Source organism: Bacillus rossius, chromosome 12 (genome assembly GCF_032445375.1).
Source record: "Bacillus rossius redtenbacheri isolate Brsri chromosome 12, Brsri_v3, whole genome shotgun sequence".
Lineage (NCBI taxonomy): Eukaryota > Metazoa > Arthropoda > Insecta > Phasmatodea > Bacillidae > Bacillus > Bacillus rossius.
In genome coordinates this window covers 23,058,401-23,081,814 of record NC_086339.1, presented here as the reverse complement: position 1 = coordinate 23,081,814, position 23,414 = coordinate 23,058,401, and the positions used below count along the sequence as shown (strand labels likewise).

Below are 23,414 nucleotides of genomic sequence, written 5' to 3'. Positions count from 1 at the left end.
GTTTACGTTTATCAACCTCGTTTTACGGTCACTATTTTGCAAGCGCAAGCAGGCACCTTTCAGTGAGAGGCTTCTTAGTTCCAGGGGAACCCACCCCCTCCTTGGATCTACGCCCATGCGTTATTTATATCTGTAATTAGCGAACAGCGGGGTCTTCGTCGAGTTACAGTTCGTTTATGAATTTTCTTAGTCGTTTCCTATTGAAACATACATCGTAAACCTAAATTAAGTTATATAAGAACTTTGCTAATGTTCAACACAGGATACGTTAACCTGTGGGCTGTCTCGTTTTTATTTTAGTATGTGGGGTCATTAACCAGTAGTGTTTAAAAAAAGACCAATATTGTATTAATATCGTATTAAATATAATACTAAAGGACTATAATTGGACTGCTGGTCGACATCGTCAGAATACGATAGTTGATGTGCTCGCCTGAGTGTACAAACCACATGAGTACATGTAACGTTTTATTGTAGCTGTACAGGTTAATGGATATTTTACGAGTATCCTTGTTTTTTAACTGCGCAATGGAAATTGTTACGCGTTTGGCGATTCTTAATAATTAAACGACCTCTTGAAGAAAAAGGAACATTCACGTGGGCAAATGAACCACACGGGCACATTTTATGAAATAACCATTATAATTTCATAACACTAGATACTTTTTTTTTTCTGCTGAAGCTTAAGTGAAGGGAATGAAACAGCTGAGCGCGGATGTTTCTCAGTCGGCGAGTCACGTCAGGTGAAGTTCACGTAGCTAAATCAAGGGAAGTTTATGACAAAATGCCGGGTAGTCATCATTCCCTTAAATTTATCGATAGTGTTATCCAACCTTATCCTCGTTCAACTTGGCACGCACTGGTGTCTATACACTGTAAATTAGTATGCGTGACGTCTGATAGTGTGATAGTTAAACTGTCCATAAGAAACGTGGCACAAAGTACACACTTTATAGCAGGGTTTTTTTTCTTCAATTAAATGCCAAAAATACTAGAGGAAATAAGTTGTGAAGATGTTTTTCGAAAGTTCGCCACACTTCATAGTAAGAAACATACAAGTATATATATAATTAAATAAAACTATTTGTTGAGTTATATTTTTTAGAAAAAAAAGTACATGAACTAAAAATGTAATAAAAACTGTTAAGAGTACTTCTGGATGAGGTAAACTTACATTACACGACCCGCATGAACGTATGGATCAAGAGACTTTTACTCCCCCTCCCCCCCATACTTTCTTCAACCTGGGGTTTTCAAGGCTGTGAGATATACGGGATCGCTCACGTAAGACGGTAAACAGTTCTCGATAATCGTCGAACAAGCAGCTAAGTAGAAACGACGCGCTGCTGTCTTAAAAAAACATCCACTGTTCTCCGTGAGCGTGAGTCATACATACGTGGTTGGGAATTCCCCAGCGTGTGCCGGGTTGCCTAGCGACTAGGCGTTCTCCAGACCTCGCTTCACGTTGTTGTTCGGGTAGCAAGATGTGTGTATTTAAGAGGCCCGCCTAGTCAGCGGTGTATTTGTGTTTGGGGTCCTTACACACGGGCGACTTTCTGTCGCTCTGTCGCAGCGACTTAAAATTCGCTCTTGATGGAACCAATAATGCTGTGTAAATTATCCATGCACACGAGTGACTTTTTTTCTGTCGCCGCGACTAAAAAGACACAGCTGGTTCCATTTCTGTCGCGGGTCGCCGCGTCCAAACAGTCGCTGAGGATCGTTGAGGACAAAGCAACACGCGATTTCAAACCCGTCCTTTCACGCGGGTGACATAACTGTAGCAGCGACTGCCGCGAGCCGACACGCCAGACACGGCATTCAACCATGAATATAGAGCCGGGACTGTTGACTTCAGACGTAGAAAAACGACCTGAACTCCATAATAGTGCATTAGAAAACTTAAATTGATATAAATCTGAAAACGAAGTTGTGGGCAGATGTATATGTAAAGAGTGTTATCACAAACTGGGATGACCGGGGCGTAGAAGAGAAGAAAAAGAAAGGAAGGAAATTGTATTCATCAAGAGATTTCAATAAGTCGCTGACTTCCTAGCGAATGCACCCATTGCTGTCTTGGCTTTTTTTTTTTTTTTAGCACCTAAGTTACGAAAGAAAGAGGAGCATGCTCACTCTACGGAATCCATCTTGATACTGCGACAGAAATGACGCTCGTGTGCAAGTTCAAGCGACTGTCGCCTGAAGCTGCGACTTTCTGTCGATCAGTCGCAGCGACAGAGAGTCGCCCCTGTGCCAGTGCCCTTAGTGAGGCGGAGGATAAATGAGACGCCCGCGTCTAAGTGCAAGGCTGGGGGTTGGCGCGATTTTCTCGTCGTGCACAGGACAAGTGCGTTATTAGAGTGGTAACCATAGCATTACATGGCGGAGAAATGAAGATGAAGACTAAGGTGTAATGCAAGTCGTTTAGGTGGCTTTAAAAAATCTGTATCGGGTGTTTCATGTCTAAAACATTATTCTGAAAACACGAGTTTAACCATTTTCACTCTTCTAAAAATACTGTACGAAGACGAAATACTGAAAGAAAACTACTCATTTATCTCAGGGTATCCTTAAATTATTTTCGTAAATAGACACCACTCTGATACCTTGAGCATTTTTCAAATTGCGTGTATTTTTTCTGAAGCTCTGTGTGACCCGGTAGGCGGGGCCTTTGAAGTAACTGGGACGTTTATAAGTAATATGTAAGAATAACTTGGAAAATGATAACGTAAATATTTTTTTCATTTATTACTTTGCAGTATAACTTAAACTTCAAGCGAAATGAAAATTACCATTAGGACATAAGCATATACTAATTAATGTAATGTATGTGTCCAATCCTCTGGGGGAGGGGGAAATGATTACGCTCTAAATGCAATAAAAACCACTACGTTTGTACATGGGCATTTATTTTGATAGGTTTCATTAATATACCGTTGAAACATTATCTTCCTTTTTGGATGGGATGCGTATGCCAATGGCGTTTTAAAAAAAAATTGTGCATAATGCCGAGGACTTACTTAATTGTTTGTTTCTCTTGGACGGCGCGCTAGGCCCTAAGCTCCCATTTTTGTTTGGCATGATTAATGACCGGAAGAAATTAACAAGAAGCGCTCTAAAAGGAAGAGGCCGCTCTTTTCGTACTCGTAGCCGAAACAAAAACAGAAATAAATTAATACAAATGTGATGGATTGCCACGGGCTAGACCAGAACTACGTGACAAGCTAGTGCCGTGGCCGGCGAAGATCTGTGCCTGAAATTCTCATAGCTTAATGATTTTGTTAGATAAAAAGAAATAAATTGGCAGATATTTGGAAATGTTGACAGTTATTATAGTACACTACATTTCTTTTTCGCCCCAAAAGTTAACCAACAGTTCAATATTATATTCAAAAGTCTATATGGTTGTCCAACCTTATCCTCGTTCAACATTGCACAACTAGTGTCTATTCACTGTAAATAAGTATCCAAGACGTCTGATAGTGTGATATTTAAGCTATCCATAAGAAATGTGGGACAAAGTACACACTTTATAGCATTGGATTTTCCAATTAAATGCACAAAAATAATTAGGGTAAATAAATTATTGTAAAGTAGTTTTCCGAAAGTTCGCCACACTTCTTAGTAAGTAACATACATAAAACAACAATTACATAAAACTATTTGTTGAATTATTTGATTAAATAAATTACATGAACTAAAAATGTAAGTTAAACTATGAATATAACTTCTTTAAAAGTATTTTGGTAGTATATGTATGAATATTTCTGAATGATCATAGAGAATATGTTAGCCGTTTAGAACGCTTGAGCCATTAGTGTTAAGTAGATATATGTAAATCTTTTTTCCCTATATAAATATTTTTAGTCTGTAATAAAACGAATTTTTTATTCAATTATATTTTAAAAATTTCAAAACACCAAAGTATATTTAATATCTTGTATGTTACAAACGTGATTTTTTTTCCCTTGCCAGTAAGTTGTTTATTTGGTTCATGTAGGTGTTTTCAAGTTCGTTGGACTATATATATATATGTATGTATAGTTTAGCTTAGAAATGCAGGTTTTGTTTTATTAACTTCCTTTATTTTGCAAACATATGTAGTTAGAAAAGTTGAGAAAATAAAATAAAATATGGGTTTGTATAGCATAGTATCGATATCAGAGCCATCGGAAGGGAAATGACAAGAATGTAAAAATAGGGGGGGGGGGGGAGAGTTTCCGGTTGAGTTGCGCGATTTTTTTTTTCAGCAGATACATGGGTTTACCCTGAATAGGACGAAAATACAAGTCTACTGTTAATATCAATCGCAGGGAACCTCACAAGTAATGCAATACGCACAGATCACTTTTAAAGTTTATGTCCACAGTAATGTTTAAAAGCCTTCCGATTATATTTTTTTTGAATTGTTGGGGGGTTAGAAAAGTTGCATGCATTGCCGAAATGGGGGAGGGCAAGGGGAGATAGGGGGGAAAGGTGGCTGGTTTGTTTCTCCTATCTTCTTGACGGGGTCTTCGGAGACACAGTCGGAGCTGTTCATCGGCTTCCCTCGACGACCCTGGTGGCGTCAGCCCTGTGACGACAGGCCGGTGTGTCGCCGCGTGACCTCGGTCGCTCGGAGAGGGTAATTAGCGACGACGGCGAAGGGGAGGCCTGATTAAAGCGAGCCGGGGATCAGACGGGCAAACACGTGCGTGGCTTGTCGCGCGCGCATTAGCGCCTGTTAGCCAGCCCGCGGCGGGGTCGTTAGCGTCCCAACCGGCGCGGCGTGAGTGCAGCTTCAACCCTTACAGTCAACACTTTGGACGTGAATACGTCTTTCAAATTGCTTCCGTAGCGGGAGGCAATTCAATAATACGAACGATAACAAAATCGGGGGATACAGTTTTGGTGTTGCAGCTACATATATCTATCATCTCCATCCGAAATTTAATCACACCACCTGGATAGTTAAAGGATCAAACAATTCGTTAAGCTAAGTGAGGACTGTGACGCATCGCGCGCGGCGGAGGGGGGAAGCGTCGTCATTTTGATATCATTTTGCTGCGTTTCGAGATTTCCATTTAGTAAGTATAACTTTTTAGTCGGAGAAGCTACGACGTTCGTTTGTGTTTCAATCGTAAGCTCTCGTCAATATCCATCGATTGCGTATCTAAAACATTAGTGTAAAATAGTTACAGTGAATATATATTGTGTTAAAAAAAAATAGCTTTTTTTATATTTTTTATAGAAAATATTACCTGTTACGTACACTTATTCACGTACAACACACGGCCGTGTCCATGACACAGCCACACCCCAATTTTTTTTTGCGAAATATATATTTCTCTAATAATAGTTGTGAAAGTGCCGTTTTAAACATTTCGGTAACCTTGCGCATAAATACAACCAAACGGATTACAAATGTGAAACCTTTCAGGCGAAAAGTCAAATTCTACGGACTACCTTGAGCCAATGAGCCGGTGGGCCAGTTTAAGCCTTCCGCCATTTATATTTGACAGTTTTTTTTGGTATAGCTCCTATTCATAAATATAAATTTAATTAATTGGTACAACTTATGAACCAAACAAACCCAAGAATTTTTGTTTTCTGTTATCGTCTTGGGTTAATGAACAGGCTGCAGTGAGTGTCCGCCGAAAGGAAATCGCTGAATATTTCACTTGACCGGCTGCACTTGCAATTTGTGACAGTCAGGATACCTCACCACCATTCAGCTGAACCAAGTCCAAAAGCTATATCCTGTGGTTATGTTGAGCCATAAAACTAAGTAACTTTCGATTGGCCTGAATGAACTTTGTCTCCGCGTTTGCGACAAGACTTTTTATGTTGGCTCTTATCGGCGAAATAAGCGTGTTCCACATTCAACTAGCTGATAAGGAAACATGCGCTGCAATAAAAACTGTATTTTATTCGTCTTAAAACAATATTTTGTACCTAAGCAGTAAATTCGATGTAACATGGAGGCGAAAGACTGAAAAATAGCTGAAACCTCTGATAACTACCCGGTCTAGTCGATTCGTCACCCAGGTAAGTGATGCGTGGGGACAATCTCTCTGTCTTACGTCCCGTTCAGACAACAGTGTTCGTTCTCAAGTGGCCCAGATAAACAACATCATCATCTTTGTAATTTTTTTTTTAAGATATTGAGGATGGTTGACCTTCGTCGTACTCTACACTACATTTTTATTTTGGAAAATGAACTGAAATTATCATGTAATTTTACAGATGTATCTATATTTTTTAAAACATTTAATTGAAAGTAAAGGTATCGCTATAAAAAAATATCCGCATTACTATTGGGTTCGGATTCTTGCCCAGGCATTTATGCGTTGTATCGTCCCAGATACTTCATTAGTTAAAGTTATTTGTAAACAGTTCCCTGAATAGCTTTACGGTATTAACTGTGCACATTAATAAGCATGAAAAAAAAAATAAAGGCCAATTGCTTAATATCCTATAATCTTTCTTATAGTTTTAAAAATATATATGATTGTATTGAACAGAAATAAATGTTTAACAGTTTTAGAAAGCGTGATTTTATATATTAAGTTTTTACCAAATACGTATTTTATGCATGCAAAAATAAACACAGCAATGTGTTTAGTCGCGTTATGAAAAAAAAAATATGAAAAAAAAAATTTTGATGCACACGCAGCATGCAACTAAAACTGACGAGATGAAAACAAGGCTACATACAAATACAAATTATATATGTGCTGTATAATTATTTAATTACTTTAGTGGTTGATAGTGCATATCGGTCCACATAATTAAAAACCTTTATTTATTGTGAATGTTAGTTTATGTTCCCTTATGTATAATATATTTGCATTATAAATTATTTCGTTATTATTTAACAAATTATTAAAAATAATAAATTATGACAAACATTCATATTTTAATTATTAATTAAAATCTATCTCTATTATTTGACTTAATTAATTTTATACTCGTATTTATATCAATAGTGAATACGGAGAAATTAGTAGTGTTTATTATTTACCGATCGTTTGAATTTATCACTCCAGTCTAATAAATCGATGAACGCCGGCTGCACGCACGAAAAAGTGTCCCGTTACGCTGTGTCCCGTTACGTCCGTTGTCCCGTTACGCTGTGTCCCGTTACGCTCGTTGTACGTTTGCGCCGCATCTATCGTTTCATCAGTTACCTCGTTTAGGGTAAAATTTCAATCCGGATTGAACCTGGAGTGGAGTGAGTAATCTAGATTGAAATTTTACTTAAAACACTTTGTTGTGGACTGAAGTTGGAGTGAAGTGAGATAATCCACTCCACTTGTTGAGGTGGACTGGACTGAAGAATCCGGATTGAGATTTTACTTTAAACACGGACTGGAGTGAAAAGAAAACACGCACGAGCAAGCCACCGCCATATTGCATTGTTTGTTATTGTCTCGTTGCATTTCAGGCATAATTTGTGAAAATGGCAAAAAAAGAGCAGAGGAATGTGTGGACAGAGATGGAAGTAGAGTTATTGTTGGACGTAATGATTGAAAAACATATTTTAAGATTGTTGTTCTCTGCTTTGCTTTATCATCGATTAGATCGCACCACAACCAGTCCATGTTGACTCCAACTTCGATCTTGTTTACATTTCAATCTGGATTGTGATATTTACTATAAACGCATTTCGTCAGTCTATGTTCGTTACACATTCACTCCGAGTTCACTCCACTCCAGGTTCAATCCGGATTGAAATTTTACCCTAAATGAGGTAAATGTTTTGTTATGACGTTGTCACGTTAAACTATCGTCCTTAAACCGACTTTACAGACAACCAATTTTTTTTTTTTAATTTATACTAATTATTGTAATGCAGAATGAAAGTTAGTTTGCCGCTAGGCGGAGCACTGAAAGCAAGATGGCGCGCGGTGTTGCAGATCGCGCGGCGGCGCCGCGGGGCGCGCTGGACGCGCTCGAGCTGGGCAGCATCGACTCCAACAGCGGCTCGACGGAGGAGCAGCCCTCCGTGCTGACGGCGACCACGCCCACCGACCACCCGGGCCCGCCCGAGTCGCGCATATAACGCTGGTCGCCGCGCGCCGCCCTCCCGGGCAGGTGAGTGTGAGCGCCCGTTCCAACTGCTCAGCTGTTCGCCGGTGTGGGGGAAGCCTGCAACTCACGTAGCTTCGGTTCCCTGCAAGAATTTCCCAACATTTCCCCAAGTTTCGCGTTTTGGTATCAACGCCACTTCAGCCGCTAAATCAGAAGTTTCCAATGAAAACAAGCATGTTGTGACTGACCTAACCTAACCTTTCGATTTTTTTTTTAAATTTCTGTTTTTGAGAGAAATCCGAAGTTGCACGAACGTGTTAGGGAACCGAAACTACGTGAGTTGTAGGCTTCCCCTCGCCGGTGGGGAAGCCATCTTTTCACAGACTAGAGAGAGCCAAAACCCGAAGTTCCCCGAAGTTTATGTTTTTTTCCCCCCGTATCTTTAATGCAGCTATCCTAACCAAATGAACCGTCCACGATGTTTTAAAGTATTTATAACGTAGCTGACCTAACCTAATTGACCATTAGTATCCTTTTATCAACACCGCCATATTTATTTACAATGAACCAAAAAAAGAACTCCGAAGATGCACGATCGGGAGTTCGGCTCTCTCGTCTTGTGAAAAGAAGGCTTCCCTCGCCGGTGTGTCCGAGACACTCCCCTGCTGTTCTTCCGAGCCAGTAGGGACACTGTCTCACATCCCACCCCTTCACACTTCAACACGTCTGTGTGGCAGGGCGGGAATCCAGCTTTCCAGACAACGAAATTGACTTAACTAAGGATTAATGCCCTCTAGTACTCCGGGCAAGAAGCACTTAAGGCAACGGCAAAGAACAACCCGTAAACTCCGGCCAACAGTCCCAACAGTCTCCCCGTTTATGCAAATGATGAAACGGCTATTGTGAACACTGTTCGCCGCGTTTTTAGAGGTGGACGAGCGGACCATCTATGAGCAAGAACGTCAACATAAACACTCGTGGCCCAAGGTTTTCCCTGTGTCTATGCAGGTCTTACCTGGGCCCAACCTATCTCTAGTTACAGTCTAGATTTATGAGTGAGGGGAGTTAGTCATGGCATCAATTGCTGCCATGGCTGGCCAATCCCCTCCTAGCACACGATGCATGCGACCCTCTCCCAGCATGGCTAATCCCAGCATGACTAGGCGTATAGGCTTCGGCCTGAGACGCACCTAGGACCCTCCCCCAACCGGGACCCTTCCCAAACACATTTAGTTTTGGTTAGGTTAGAAAAACAAAACAAACACTTGTGGTCGGATTTTACTGACGTACAATAGCACCTGACATTCGAATATGCCCGCAAGAGAGCAACCAGCAACTGCATCCAGGCAATCGTTACTTTTACGACGTATATATGTAATATCTTTCGAACGGTCGGAAATAGTTTATACCCATTCCACGCTCGCTTCGTCCGTCGCGACAGACTGCCTGATTGCCGAGGAGATGAAGTAAGGACAATAGTTCGAAGAAAAGTACTTCAATGCCAATGAAATCAACTCTTCATTTGTTAAATTACGTTAACAGGCTTGGGGATTTTTTTTTGTAAATGGAACGATAATATTCACTTAAACATTTACATAAAAAAACTGTATCACTACAAAATAGTGTTCTCAGTAACACTGGGGCTCGGGTTATCATTCGGGCATTTATGCTTTGTGTTGTCCCAGTACCTCCAATAGTTAAGTTATTTGTGGAACGTTCCCTGAATAGCTTTCCAGTATTAACTGCGCATATTAATAATCACACTAAAACAAAATGAAGTTAAACTATTGAAAATTCGATTATCTTTTCCATGGTTTAAAATAATTCTGCTTAAATGAAAACATCAATTCAAGTATAAAATTATGCGCCAATTTTTGTAAGATATACTCAGTATTATCGCGCAAAACGTATTTCATATATGAAAAAAATAACCTTAGCCATGTGTTGTAAAAGTTACATTATATTTCTTGTAATATTACAAACTATTTTTTGGCAACTGGAATATGATTCTTTTGAAAAGTACAATAATTTTTTGTTTCTGCTTAATGACTATGCCCTTGTAAACCGAGCTTTCACTTAGCGTTCCTTTACGAGCCGCGCTCGAGACAGCAGTCCTGTTATCGACACGTTTGGCCCAGTAGAACCTCAGGTAATTGTCAAATAAATGCAAGTGGCCCCAGGGTAAATGTAATTAAGAAGGTCTGCATTAGAAGTTTTAATCGCCATCTCTTTTGCTCCCTAGAAATTGTAAGTGCTAGAAGCAAATGAAGCTATAATTGGTAGATCTCATATAGGCGAAGAGAACGACCTGAGTATAACTTTGTTTTCGACCTGACACAAAAGCAGACGTCTTAAAATATATTTATGCTGCTTATGATTCGTCTGAAAGTGAAACTGCTTTACCTAATATCGCGCCACAGATGATGAGAGCTAAATAAAATTAAGTTGTATGTTTTTTTTAATACATAAGATCGTGGATAAAAATCTTATTCACATAACCTGTAGCATTAAAATGAATGCTTGTTAACAGATGTCGTCAGATATAAATACTCGAAGATCATTGTAATATGTAACGTCATTAGTAAGTTATACAAATTACTAAAAATAACAGCACATTTGCCTTTGCCCTCACAATTCTTCCTCGAGAAGAGAAGCATCGAGGCATAAGCTGATTGACTTGAGAGCAACATACCCCCCCCCCCCCCCCTGGCCGTCCCCAACGAATGGAAAGATCACTCGCCATACTGTTTCCGGCAAGTATCACGTGCAAGGGCACCCTGAAAGTTACGTCAAAAAGAGACTACGATAAAAATCAACACTAGATGGAGGGTATGGTGCTCCTACCTTAAATACGTCCCAATGTTAATAAATGCAGAAAACCCATACGACTTAAAAGGTAAATAATTGTTTTCAGACAGAAAAAAAAATATCGCCCTTTCGCATCTTAAGAGACCCGCCTAGTCAGGTGAGATGGTTTCGCTTACCACTAAAATATCATGGTTGTCCTATTCAACTCTTTCATGATAGAGGAGGGTCCACGGTGTTACACAATAAAGAGCAATAAAAGAAAAATTTGTAAAAATAAAAATTATGGGGATTAGTAAGAGTTGGAGTATACGCTAAACATATGAGAAATCCTAAGTTTGTAGTTCTTATGACGCATTTTCTGTATTTCATATTTACTTTCTTTCGGAGTGTTTAAATACCAACAACCAACAAGTTAGTGGTTAAAAAAAAAATTTGTTGTCTGTAAAATCGGTTTACGGACGATAGTTTAACGTGACGTCATAACAAAACATTGGTGAAATGATTGCATACTTTTATGAATAAAATTGAATCATTTTTATTGAATTATCATTAATTTAATGGATACAAAGAGGGAGTGAAATGAAATCTACAATTTAATTGATAAATTTACTTTTATTTGCACTCATTAATTCAAATATGTTTATTACTTTAACGAAGAGATTATTTTAACTATAACTTTTATACATGTTTGATAATTAACTTCTTCCAATCTGCGTAATTCTGTTAAGGATAGGACGATGATAGGAAAAGTAGGAAACGAACGGGAGTGTTTCGAGTTTAATGTGCTTCGAAAAAGTCAAATCGATGGTTGTTCCAATCGAGTGGAAGAGAGATAGATGCGGCGCAAGCGTACAATGAGCGTAACGGGACAAATCGTAATGGGACTATGAGTCAAACTTTTTCGTGCGTGCAGCCGGCGTTCATCGATTTATTAGACGTTGCCAGGCCAAAAAAAAAATTTATATGTGTGTTTTTTATATTACCATTCGTACAAGTAACCCCAGGACACTTGGCGCAGTATCCACGCAGTGATGCTCACGTGGTTAAACCCCTGGATTCAGTAGTACCATCTCTGTTGCCCGGAAGTGAACGGGGTCTAAGAGGGTCTGAGAGGGCACGACTCGACCCTCGCTCAAACGGCCTCTTCCCGCCGCGCGCAGGCGTCTCGCTGCGACCCCGCGGCCGAGGGAAGCGGTCGTCAACTCCGCCAACGAGCCCATTGTGCGTCGCACCTGATTGCCGGCGAGGGGACAGGGGAGGAGGGACGCGCGGAAAGGGATGTCGGGGGCGACCAGACGTCCGCGGCGCCAGCTCGCTTCCCCCCCACCCCTCCACGCAATCCCCTCGCGCATGCGCAGAGCGTTGTGCCAGGTCTGTCGTACGTGCCTTTATTATGGTATACAGAGAAAAAAATATATATTCTGTACCTATACAAAAGATTATGTACTTTGGAAACCAGTTGGCAAGAAATAGTTTTGTAATACTTCAAGAAAGATATGGTTAACTTTGTACAACACATGCCTATGGTTGTTTCTGCACATGCGAAGTACTGTTTTTTTCGAGATAATACTGGGTATTTCTTATTACGAAAATTGGCGAAACTGATGTTTCATTGAAGCTTAATTAAAAAAAATAAAAATAAAACATGGAAAAAAATAGAAAAGATTTTAAAAAATTTACCCTTGCCACGAACCTGTTAGATCGTGTTTCGTATAACTAGAGACGGGAACACACACCCCCCCCCCCCTTTTTTTCCCCCCCAATCCACATACACACACACACACTGGATTCGTATTTGCGATAACTAGAGACCTGCAAAATTCGCGGATTCATTTATTGATATGCTACAATTCAAATAATTATACCTTAGCGCTGTTTCTACCACTGGTTCACTGTTGATCTGGATTAATGTTGGCCAATTAGATACCCTCGCTCAAAGAAGTGTCGAATCACAGACACTCGGTCGAGACGACTCACAAGTCAGCAAGCAGCCAATGAACAGGTGGCATTTGCCCGAGTGTGTGTAGAGTGTAGTAGAGTCTGTCCTGGAGGTCATTGAACACGCGAATTTCGCAGATCTCTAGCGATAACTTGTATCTCGTGCCGGGCAGCCAGGTTCTACCTGCCGCGCCGTCGTCGCACGGAGCTTCTGGGAGCGTGTTCGCTCCTCCGCCGCTCTTTAGCGCCTTTTTAACGACTTGTTTGCACTGGCTTGTATCTCCCCTCCCCCTCCTCCACCAACCTGCTCAGACTCACCAACCAGCTGCTCCCCGCTAGCTGCTGCCGAGAGTTCCCGGGAATGCCTCGGGGGCAGGGCCGGCGCGTCCATATAGGCGAACCAGGCGACCGCCCAGGGCGCCAAGTAGCTGGGGGCGGCGCAGCACGACACATAACAGCTCATATAACATGTTTAACGATTACTGAAACTAGATGAAAATGGGTTTTTGTAACAGTTTGGAATGTTTATATTGATATAAGTAATTATTTAAAGTCCACGGTGACCTGTTTATGATTTGTAATAAGTAAAACAGTAAAAAAAAAAAACACAAGCCTGCTTACATTTGATTGTTGACAAAATCTTAGGCTTACGTGATGTATTTTGAGGTAAGGAACAATTTTTTTGGGGTGTCGGGGGGGGGGGGGGGGGGGCTAAAGGTTTTTCGCCTAGGGTGCCAATTTACCTTGCTCGGGGGACAGCAGCTGACGACAGTTCATGTTTCTGCTGACGTACACGCGCGGCCTCGTGGCTGCGGCTTCAGCGAGTCGTCTCAAGCCTCGCCACTCGATGGGGGCAGAGCGGCATTACGATCCGCGACCCAAACTTTCCAGCACCAGACCGAATATTGTTTCACAATTTTTACAGTGACAAGACTATCCTCAATTTTATTTTATTTTTATTTTATATACCGAGTTTCGGGCATTATTTTTCTGAGTTTTCTCGGAACGCAAGATCTAACCGATCAGTATATCGGGTTTTGCAGTCTATCGGATCTTATTTTTAGATGGCGATGAAAACCAATAAATTAATTTTATAAAGCACCACTTTCTTCACTATGGAGTGAAAAAAAAAAAAAACTTTCAGAGAAACTTCGAAAGACTGTAGTTGAATGTCCAAGAGAGAGCTGAATGTTTTTGGTTTATCACGTGTTCTATGGTTGTCAGGTGTGCAAGGTGCTTTTCTTCTTCTCTTTTTTAGTTGCAAAACTCGTAGTACCTCTATTTTAAATTGTGCATTTTTTTTAGTATTTCTATAATTCAAATCATCTTTTAGTTTATTCACCGAACAGCCTCCCAAATACGAATATTACTCACTGTATATAGAAATGTGATTGAAATATTGTCCGAAACTGCCTGACCATCACATTTTCAACCATTCTCTCTCAGAGGTCGTTATTGCCGGGGGCGTGTTTAAAGAAACAAGGAAGGTGAAGATTAAAGTTAATTTTTTTTACGTCGCTCAGCTGTGCGCAGAAAGGCTTAAAGATGGATGACCGTAGCTCCGAAACTGTAGCGGGCTCTGCCCTGCTTGTTTGCTGAGAAAGTTCCCTTTCTGGGCAATAAGCCTCTGGCGACCTCGTGACTTACTCGCCTCTTAACCCAGTAGGTACGAAAATTGAGTGTGTGTAGTTAAGATGGCCGCCAAACAGCGAGTAGAGCCCCAGGTGTTAAGGCATCATTTACAATCGCTCAAGATTTCTTGAAAGTATCTGATTACGAATAGCATTTAAGAGCCATTGCACTGTCTTGTCTGTACAATTATCGTTTCATGGTTTCGTCTTCAACGGGTATTTTTTTGGACGGTGTAAAAGGCTAAAACGGGTTTTTTCACGGATGTTTTCTGGGTTTTAAATATTTTAAACTTAGTATTGTAAGTGTCATAAAATTATAGGGTCGCCGCTTTAAAAGTCCCATAGAGGCTCGCTATGGACGCCAATACTGCATGCCAGCCAGGTGGCTAGCTCGTAGAGGTGAATAGGAGCGTGAAGCTCTATCGAAGTGTCGCCCTTATGGCTCCCGCGTTTTTAGAGCTCTTGCGCCTGAACACAGCCATTTTGGGTTGTGTATTTTCATGCCATTATTTTTATCTAAAACAATTTATACATATTTTACAATATACAAATATTGCATTTTCTGTTTGGTAGTGCATTTTGTATTTTTATTTGTAACCTTCTGGTAAATATTCAAGATTATTATTTTTTCCCCTTTAATTATTGCGCCAGTAATTTCTTCAGTTACCACAGTTGAGAAATCCCACACATTTACTTCTAAAGTCGCCTTTTATAAACAGTTCTTCCTTGAAATTTGTAATTTACAAAATCAGAAAAACAGAATCCAACATGGCGCTTTAGTCCGAGAGAGGCAGTGTTACCTAACTGCATGTCGACTGGGATGAAATGGTCTGCGTGTCAAGCAATCATGCAGAGGCCATTTCAAGAGAGTGTTTTCTCATTTACACTTAATGAGAATAGACCACCGACAGACTGATCTCCCAGTACTAATACCAATGTACCTATATATTATTGTAACTAATATGATTTACTGACCGCCCTCTTGGATTATGGCATCCTGCTGGAGTATTAAAAATCTAATAAATGTAATAAAACTTTTATTAGTAATTTTGTTGAAATTCTCAATAATCAGTCTGCGAAAAAAAATCAATAATAATGTTAAAAATGCATTCAAAGGGCTTTTGTTTGACCATTTTAGAAATTACTAAAAATATATTTAAATGTTTTGATGTCTTACATCTTAGCTCTCGGTATCCGACATTTGGTAGGAGTAATTTCGTGAATGGAACGGAATTTGCATGGAACAGAAATGTGTAACAATGGTGCTGCCATCTGTGGCAAATGTCGCGAACCAATGTCCACAAAGCCAAAAGAAAACTATATTATCTACAACTTATCTCTTTAATGAATTTCAACAAGATTGGCAGTATTTTAATAAAATACCTAATCAACATTCAGTTCCAAAGCCGGGGTTTAGTATTTTTCCAAGTCTTCATCGCTTTTATTGGAGCCGGTTCATTATATTGTTTAAAATTTAGCTCTGCGATTCAAGAATGATTCGATAGTCGATTTAGCTGCTCCGGCAACGAATTATGGCTGGTGGTGCGGAAACTATGTGTGATTCGCGTTCAGAAATGTAGTTGAAACGCAGTTTGCTTATATTTATCACGCTTGGCATTATTTTTAAGAATTCTGCGTCAAATTTCGTTTCCGAGTTTCGTATTATAAGTGCATTTGCAACATGCGACTACGTGAATTTGCTCGTTACCGAGGTTAGATGTTACACATCTCTGGCGAGTACTGAAAGACTCGCTCTTTTTTTTTTCTTCACGACTTCTCAACAGCAAGGTCTTGGGAGATGGTAATGCACAAAACCGGCACACGTCAGGTACACAAGGGGTAGGGAATCAACCATGGTCTATGGTATGGACATATCACAGCATTTTCAAGGAGTTAGTTCTGGAAAAACAATTGAAGACCGAACTCACGAAGGACTGCCGGTTTCCTAACCCGAGTCCTCTGGAACACGAGTTCATTGTCTTACCACTGCGCCTCCCAGCTCTACGATAAAGCATTTTGATCTTAATTCTCTCTATACAATCATGCTGATTTTTATTTACAAGATACTTTGTCTTGAGGTTCTCTGCAGACATTGCAAACCATTTTGAGGTAACTTTTGGACACGAATTCACGGCACGTAATTTTTGGCGTATTTTTAGGCGCGAGTAAAATTGCTATGTGGGACTGAGTTATAGTCAGTTTCTCGTGTAATCTGACAGCTCTCAAAACGGTACTCATATCATATTTAAGATAAGTTGATTGACATGACTATATGCTTCGAGCAAGCACTGCGCTTGTTTCCCCTTTATATCCGTTTTTTTTTATTTTAGTTACTCTGAGCTCTGTCGGTGTGACACCCGTGCATGGTAATGATTTAAGTCGACTCGTCTCTGCTTCTGAAAATAATCGCTTGTTTGAAAGGTCACTCGGTGTGGAGTTAGCCTCCGCTGTGATTTTCAAAAGCGAATTCTGTCACAGCAGACGGGAACTGCCTGTAGGATCCCCGGCGATCTGAGGCAGTGAACTGCTTCGTCTGACGTAATGCGATGAAGGTCAAGCCCGACACTCAAATGAAAGCCTCTTCTCTCCTGTCTAGACTCTGTTTACCGAGAGTACGTACAGAACCGAACAATCTCTTGGTAACCGACCAAGAGATATTCCCTCAGAACTTGAAAGCTCTACTTTGGGTTTTGAGTGTCGGCCAATTTTTTTTTTTCAGCTGATGGGAAATTATTTATGCCCTTCCTCCTTTGATGACTGTGAAAATATTTATTTTTTTTCCTTTCGGCGTGTGGCGGCGCGTGGAAATTTACAAGCGGCGTGTGATACGCTACGTCGCAAAGTTGGCAGTTTTCCTCGTGACGTTTTTCTCCGGCAACCTGTGGCCGGCGCAGGTCCAGTTCTCGGCCCGAGCAGGAATGACTCACACCCGCTGCGCACTAGGAACAATCGTCTACCCGGGAGTGAAGCGTTGTTCTCCGAGGCGCGGTGCGGTGGTGTGCTGGCGTCGGGGGGACAGTCTTCAGGTACACGGAGAAACCTGAAAAAAAGTAATATTCAGTGCAGGTAGGTGCTTGAACTCAAATTAAAACTTTTCTCTAAGGTACCTAACTGTTATTTAATTTCATATATATAATCAAATGTGGCCGTGAACGTCCTTTATTTTTTTGTCCGCGCGGAGTTTGTAAGCGCAAATGTCTAATCAACTTCGAGTTCACTCATTTAAAAGAGCAATCGTATTTTTACTTTCGTGTCTTACAATCCAGATGAAAAATTCGGCGTATTTCTTATTGTATCTTTTAAACTCATACAATATTTTTTTTAATTGCTTAACAATATTATTGTTGTACATACTAGCTGAGCCCACGACTTCTATCGCGTGGAAAGAAAAATTCCAACATGTTACTTATATTTAAAAAAAAAAACACTGAAATATATATATAAATTTTAGACAAAAAACGTAAAAATCCACTCTGACTGAAGTTATTAAAGGTAATTTATTTATCAACTTACTAATCATTCCTTTTTTTACTTTCTGCGGTGGGATTTATTTATAAATTAAAAAAATTGTAATTTTTGACTTTAAAATCAAAGTATAAGTTAATAATAATTTACTATGGATGAAATTAAAACATAAAAACAGAGTACAGCCTGCCTCTTTGTCCACCAAGCAAATATGCGAATCTTTGAAATTATGGCTTTTTTTGTTGCTTCAAAACAATAAATAATATTTTTTATTTGCAGAGTGCCGTTTGCGTCAAATTTAAATATGACAGAAAATATTTCTAAATAATGTGTTTATTACATACACAAATTGTATAGCCTATTTGAAAAATAAAATACTAAACTAAAATAAAAATATAAAATAAAAATACTAAACTATTTTGTACAGACAGAAAAATATTTTTAACGGTAGATTTTGTTTGGTTATCTAATATTCTGATGGTAAAAAATATATACACAATATGTAATATTTAGAAAGTCACGAACTGGCACTTCGATTTTACTTGTTTGTCTAGATATTGCCTTGCCGTGTGAAAACGTTCAAACGGCCATAATGTTTCTAACACTTTTGTTAGCGTTCTTTGCATCAAAGTAAGCAGAGCGAGTGCAATACGAAATCGGTGCAAACATTGAACTCATGACGGGACACTTAGCATTCATTCACACGTATGTATTGTGACGTAGCTGTGTAAACTTGAGCGCGTGTTACAGTTGAAGTGATGTTTGCATGAAGAGGTCGTCAATCTTACAAAATGCAAAACACCACGAGAGTGGTTCTAAGACCTAATAGAAATATACCCATATATTACATAGGCATTATTTAAAATTAAATATTTAAATTTATTTTATCAAGGATACCGACTAGTCGACCACAACTTGCAAATATTCGGCTGATAAGAGTTATGCCTAAGGGATATATATGTGTGTGTGTTAATGAAATTTACAGACCATTCTATATCCATACTTGTAAAAAAAAACAATCGACACACATTAAATGACAGAAAACAAATAATTGAAGTTTTTTTTTTTTGTTACGTAGGCTATGCTCATTGCGGGTAGGTAAATTTGGGATGGAAACCAAGTTTCAACGTAGAAACTGTGGTTATTATTTGTTGTAAATAAAAGGTACGGTCACCTCTTTAATTTCCAAGGAGAAGCGAGTTTCCTAGACGTCCTAAATAGTTGAGTCATAAAGTCGAGTGTACATGTGATGCACTAGTGAAGATAGACCGTATCACTTTTTTTACAATGAAACTAATCATAGTATTAAAAAAAATACTTCAAACATTAGTAAAATTTCATATTTTCAATTTTTAAGCCATAATTTTAAGTCAATGTTAAAAAAAAATATTTTATACAGAGTGCTGCTACTACAGCATTGTTTATTCATATATGCCATGTATAAAATCTTGAAATGTCAAATAATTTCATTAAAAATAGGTGGTCAAATTTTGACTAAAATTTTAGTTGAAGAAAATTTTCAGTAACTTCAGAAGCCAAATGTAAAAAATCTACCAAAGCCAGCTTTTCAAAAATGCATTTCTGCATTCTCCACAAACATTTGATCTAGAAAGCCAAATTTCATCACGCGGTCTTTCTTAAGTGCACAACTGTAGGACATAAAAATTTACCGTATTTACAATAATAACCTGTGTTTTGTCCACAACCATCAACACACTGTGCTCTGGTGCTGTAACCATTTGAGTAAGGCCATTTTGCACAACCTCCATTTAAGACATCTGGAAATATTTTGTCAAATTTTAAACAAAATCTAAAAGGGTCGAGCTGGATCAATTTGATAAAATGTGGTAAGTTATGGTGGAACTACCCAAGTTTTAGTTCTTTTAAATTCTGTGCAATCTTTTTTGAATCTTTGCATTTAATTGGTTTTGCACTTACGTCTGAATGATTTTTTTAATACCACTTCACGAACACGCAAACTACAGTCAGAGTGAGTTTGGGTTTATAAACTACTCAAAAACACAAGAAAAACCAGAACGCAAAAAATTTCAACAACGACGTTTCCAAATACTCGTTTATAAACCACGCTAGAAACAAAAACCCAACGCTGGCATCAGAAAAACTTTCAACTTCTTGCGTTTGAGCCTTTCATATTTGAAGTGAAGTGTTCCAAAACGCTTTAAAGTCGCAAACATTACGTGCAAAGAAGACCACGATGTTAAATTGATTATATAAATAACGGTTTCTTTTGTTACATTTTTTTTTGCGAAATGAAAGATAATTTTTTTAATAAAAGTACTACCGATTTGATATGTTTTCATGATAAAAATGAATCGTAAAACGAATCGGGGAAAAAATTACGTTTCTACTGTTTTATAATTTCAAGTTGTAGGGTTGGTGACGCCTTGCGACTTGCGATGGTTGTGCATTCATAATCTCGGCCAGAGGAAGATGCCCTTGCGTGCCACATCGGCCCTTGGAGCGCCTGCGGGGTAGGCCACCGAGCGACCACCACCGACGTGCGAGTTGCCGCGTCAACCAGAAGCGTCGAGAGTTTGACTCGTGTTTGGTAGTCAAGATTTCATGGTTTTATTTTTTTAAGACGATTTCGTTTTTGAAACACGATATTTCGGTGTTGCTGTTTTCACTTTTATATAGTGTCTTGATTCATTTAAAAAGAAAGGTTATTTTTCTTCAAAATAGTCTCATTTTGATTGACACCCGAAGAACTTATAAAGTAAAATAATTAGTAATAAAAATTGTTAGAACAGAATCACTCAGAAAAATAAAAATTAGTGGGCAAGTTTTTGTGTGTTTGAAACATGTGGCGTAATTTACGTAAAAACATGTTAGTAATGTAAGAAATGCAAGATCAAACAATATAATAGTAATTCATCCCCCCAATACATTTAGGTCATACGTTCTGGTACAAAATTAGTGCCAAATAAATTATATTCAATGAATTGACCATTATAAAAAAATTCTTGTAATTTGTTTTAAGTTTTGACAAATTGCTAATTGATTTAGTTTATTTATTATTTTTTTTTGTTTAGTAACACTGCGTTTGTATTGACATGCTTGAGGAGCTCGTTAAATTAGCCTGCAACGACGCGACAACAGTTTTGCAATCGCGTCGCTTCAATATGCGTAGTTGGCTGCGATGACCAGAGGCTGTGGGTGAAACGCTTTCGAGGTCGACGTTTAACGGGCCTTCGTTAACTCCCCTGACGCCGGGACAGCCTTCATCAACTTAAACGATGCTGTAAACACGACACGGTCGCCGCGCCGCACCTCGCTTCCGATCCCCTAGTTATTCTTTTGTTTTTGCCGATACAAAAGGTTCCTGTCTGTTCACAACCGCCTTGATCTCCGGGCACACAGGGCGCCATGCTCTCTATGTTCGCGATGTTCGCTATGTTGGCGACCTCTACAGGTGTTTGGTTCGCGGCTATTTTTTTTCTAAAAACGTCGCTGATTTCGCGCATGCACAGATAAACCATGAAACATCTGTTTTCGCACGGAATTGTGTTATACTTCTGTGTTTGAATTTCATGAAGTTTAATTACTCTCAGTATTGTGCTTTCAATGGTCAAGTCGACGGAAACGTTTAACTGAAATATTACAAAAATTTCCAAGTTTATGGAATAAATCGATGGAATAAAATAACATGCAGGATATGCAGGATAAGGCCTGGGATTCGATTCCAAGGGGATGCTATCGAACTGAGTTGAATTCATCCTGAAAAACCCATGTATTTGGTGTCGTCCTCACAAGCATCTGCTTCATCAAAAATGTTGAAATTCTTCAAATTATTTCGTTTTTAAATTAAATTCATGAACCCTTCTCTTTTTACGTTTACATACTGTGTATGCAAATATTACATATATCGTCGGTATCATCACTTGATTCCCACGTGCGTGTCTCTCCGACATCGCGAACTAGACTGTCCCTGCCTGGCCACCTGGCGCAGCGAACATAGCGAACATAGCGAACATAGCGAACATCGCGAACATCGCGAACATAGCGTATATTTCTGTGTGACCTCGGCCTTGCTCTTCCCCAAAATGAAAACCGTCCTGAAAGGAAAACGTTTTGACACCATTCCCGACACTGAGTGGTCCACTACGCAGCAGCTGAAGGCCCTTCCGAAAGAAGCATTCCAGAAATGCTTCCAATAATGCAATCAGCGTTGGGATAAGCGCATCACTAGCCAGGGATATTAGATGAATTTGATCCAATCTTAATACTTTGTTTGTAATAAAATTATTCGCTTTTTTATCACATCTCGTATATCATCTCTCTTCATATATAACCCTAAATATCTCAAAAAATAAATATTAAAAAAATTCTCGATTGTTTATCGGGTAAAACTTTATAGTTATACATATATTTGTATATTTTCGTACGAATTTTTAGTCCACAGCGAAATAACAAGAGACTGTAAACCGCAACACAAAACTGGGAAATTGCAGATTGATTCAACCATCTTCCAACGAGTGATTTTATGATAAACAATCGAAGATTGCTATCAGGATATATCTAGCCCGGGATTGGAAATCGAGGCCAATAAAAACGAGTTTAGAAGCCTGAGTTATACAGGGTTTTTGAAAAACGCCAATTTATATATGTTTTTTTAATTAATGCTATAAAAAAATAAAGAATAAAGAATTTTATGACAATCGTTTTATCCAAAACTGTATACCACATGATTTCATGATTTTAGTACCTGCTGGAAATGGCATAAAAATTTGCTAATAGGTGCAAAAAAATTAAATATGGACTTATTTAGTATAAACAATATAATGTGATTGTATTTGTTAATTATTTGAAATGACCCGCAAAAACATGATCGAGGACACTGCCCGGCCAAAGAGTTGCAGCCCCTCTCCACGTGTGTTAACGCGAGCCGCGCGCGGCCCCGGCTGAAGGTGGCGCGCTCTGATTGGCGGGAAGCCGCGGTGCTCGGCCCCCGGCGGTTAAGAGACGCCGTCCCGATTGGCGGCAATGAGGATGTGACACGCCTGGCGCGGCACGCACGCAATTAAGGCGTCGCGAACCGACCTGATTGTCGTGGGCGAGCGGGCAGGAGGACGGAGCCCGCGGTTCTGCTGCTCCTGGCTAACCACTGGCGGACGCGATATACACGTCGACCCCAGGTCCTTTTTTAAGGCGAGACCAATAAAAATGATATTGTTTTTTTCCAATACCATATACACCGTAGGGATATACGCATTATATATGTATCTGGTTTGTATTTGTAGTGCTAACGAACGCAGACAGGACCGCGGTGCGGCCCCACACGGCCGCTGACGTAAGGCATGCCAAACGTGTCTAGTCGGATTACAAGTGTCCTTGCTACCCTCCTCCCCCCCCTTTCTGTTCCCCTCGCACCGACAGGCCTCGGGCCATCGTCAGTGACCATTTTTAGCGGGCTGGGAATTCTGCGAGTTTTCCGAGGCCACCGCGCGGAGTGGCGCGTATAAACGCCGCCTTTCTGGACTTTTCGGGCGTCGGGTCGGCTCAATGTGACGCGACACGTGTCGGTTCCAGAAAGTCTAC

The 23,414-nt window shown here is 39.7% G+C and overlaps 1 protein-coding gene across 4 annotated transcripts in view; it reads left to right on the top strand.

Moving 5' to 3' along the window:
• LOC134537705 (ATP-sensitive inward rectifier potassium channel 12-like) overlaps positions 1-23,414 on the top strand; it is a 302,579-nt gene that overhangs the window by 219,078 nt on the left and 60,087 nt on the right. For all 4 annotated transcript variants that reach the window (XM_063378430.1, XM_063378429.1, XM_063378431.1 and 1 more), the window contains one exon: positions 7,899-8,076. In XM_063378430.1, the coding sequence (XP_063234500.1) occupies positions 7,899-8,044 (146 nt within the window). In that variant the 3' untranslated portion in view covers positions 8,045-8,076. The remainder of the gene's footprint in view (positions 1-7,898; positions 8,077-23,414) is intronic.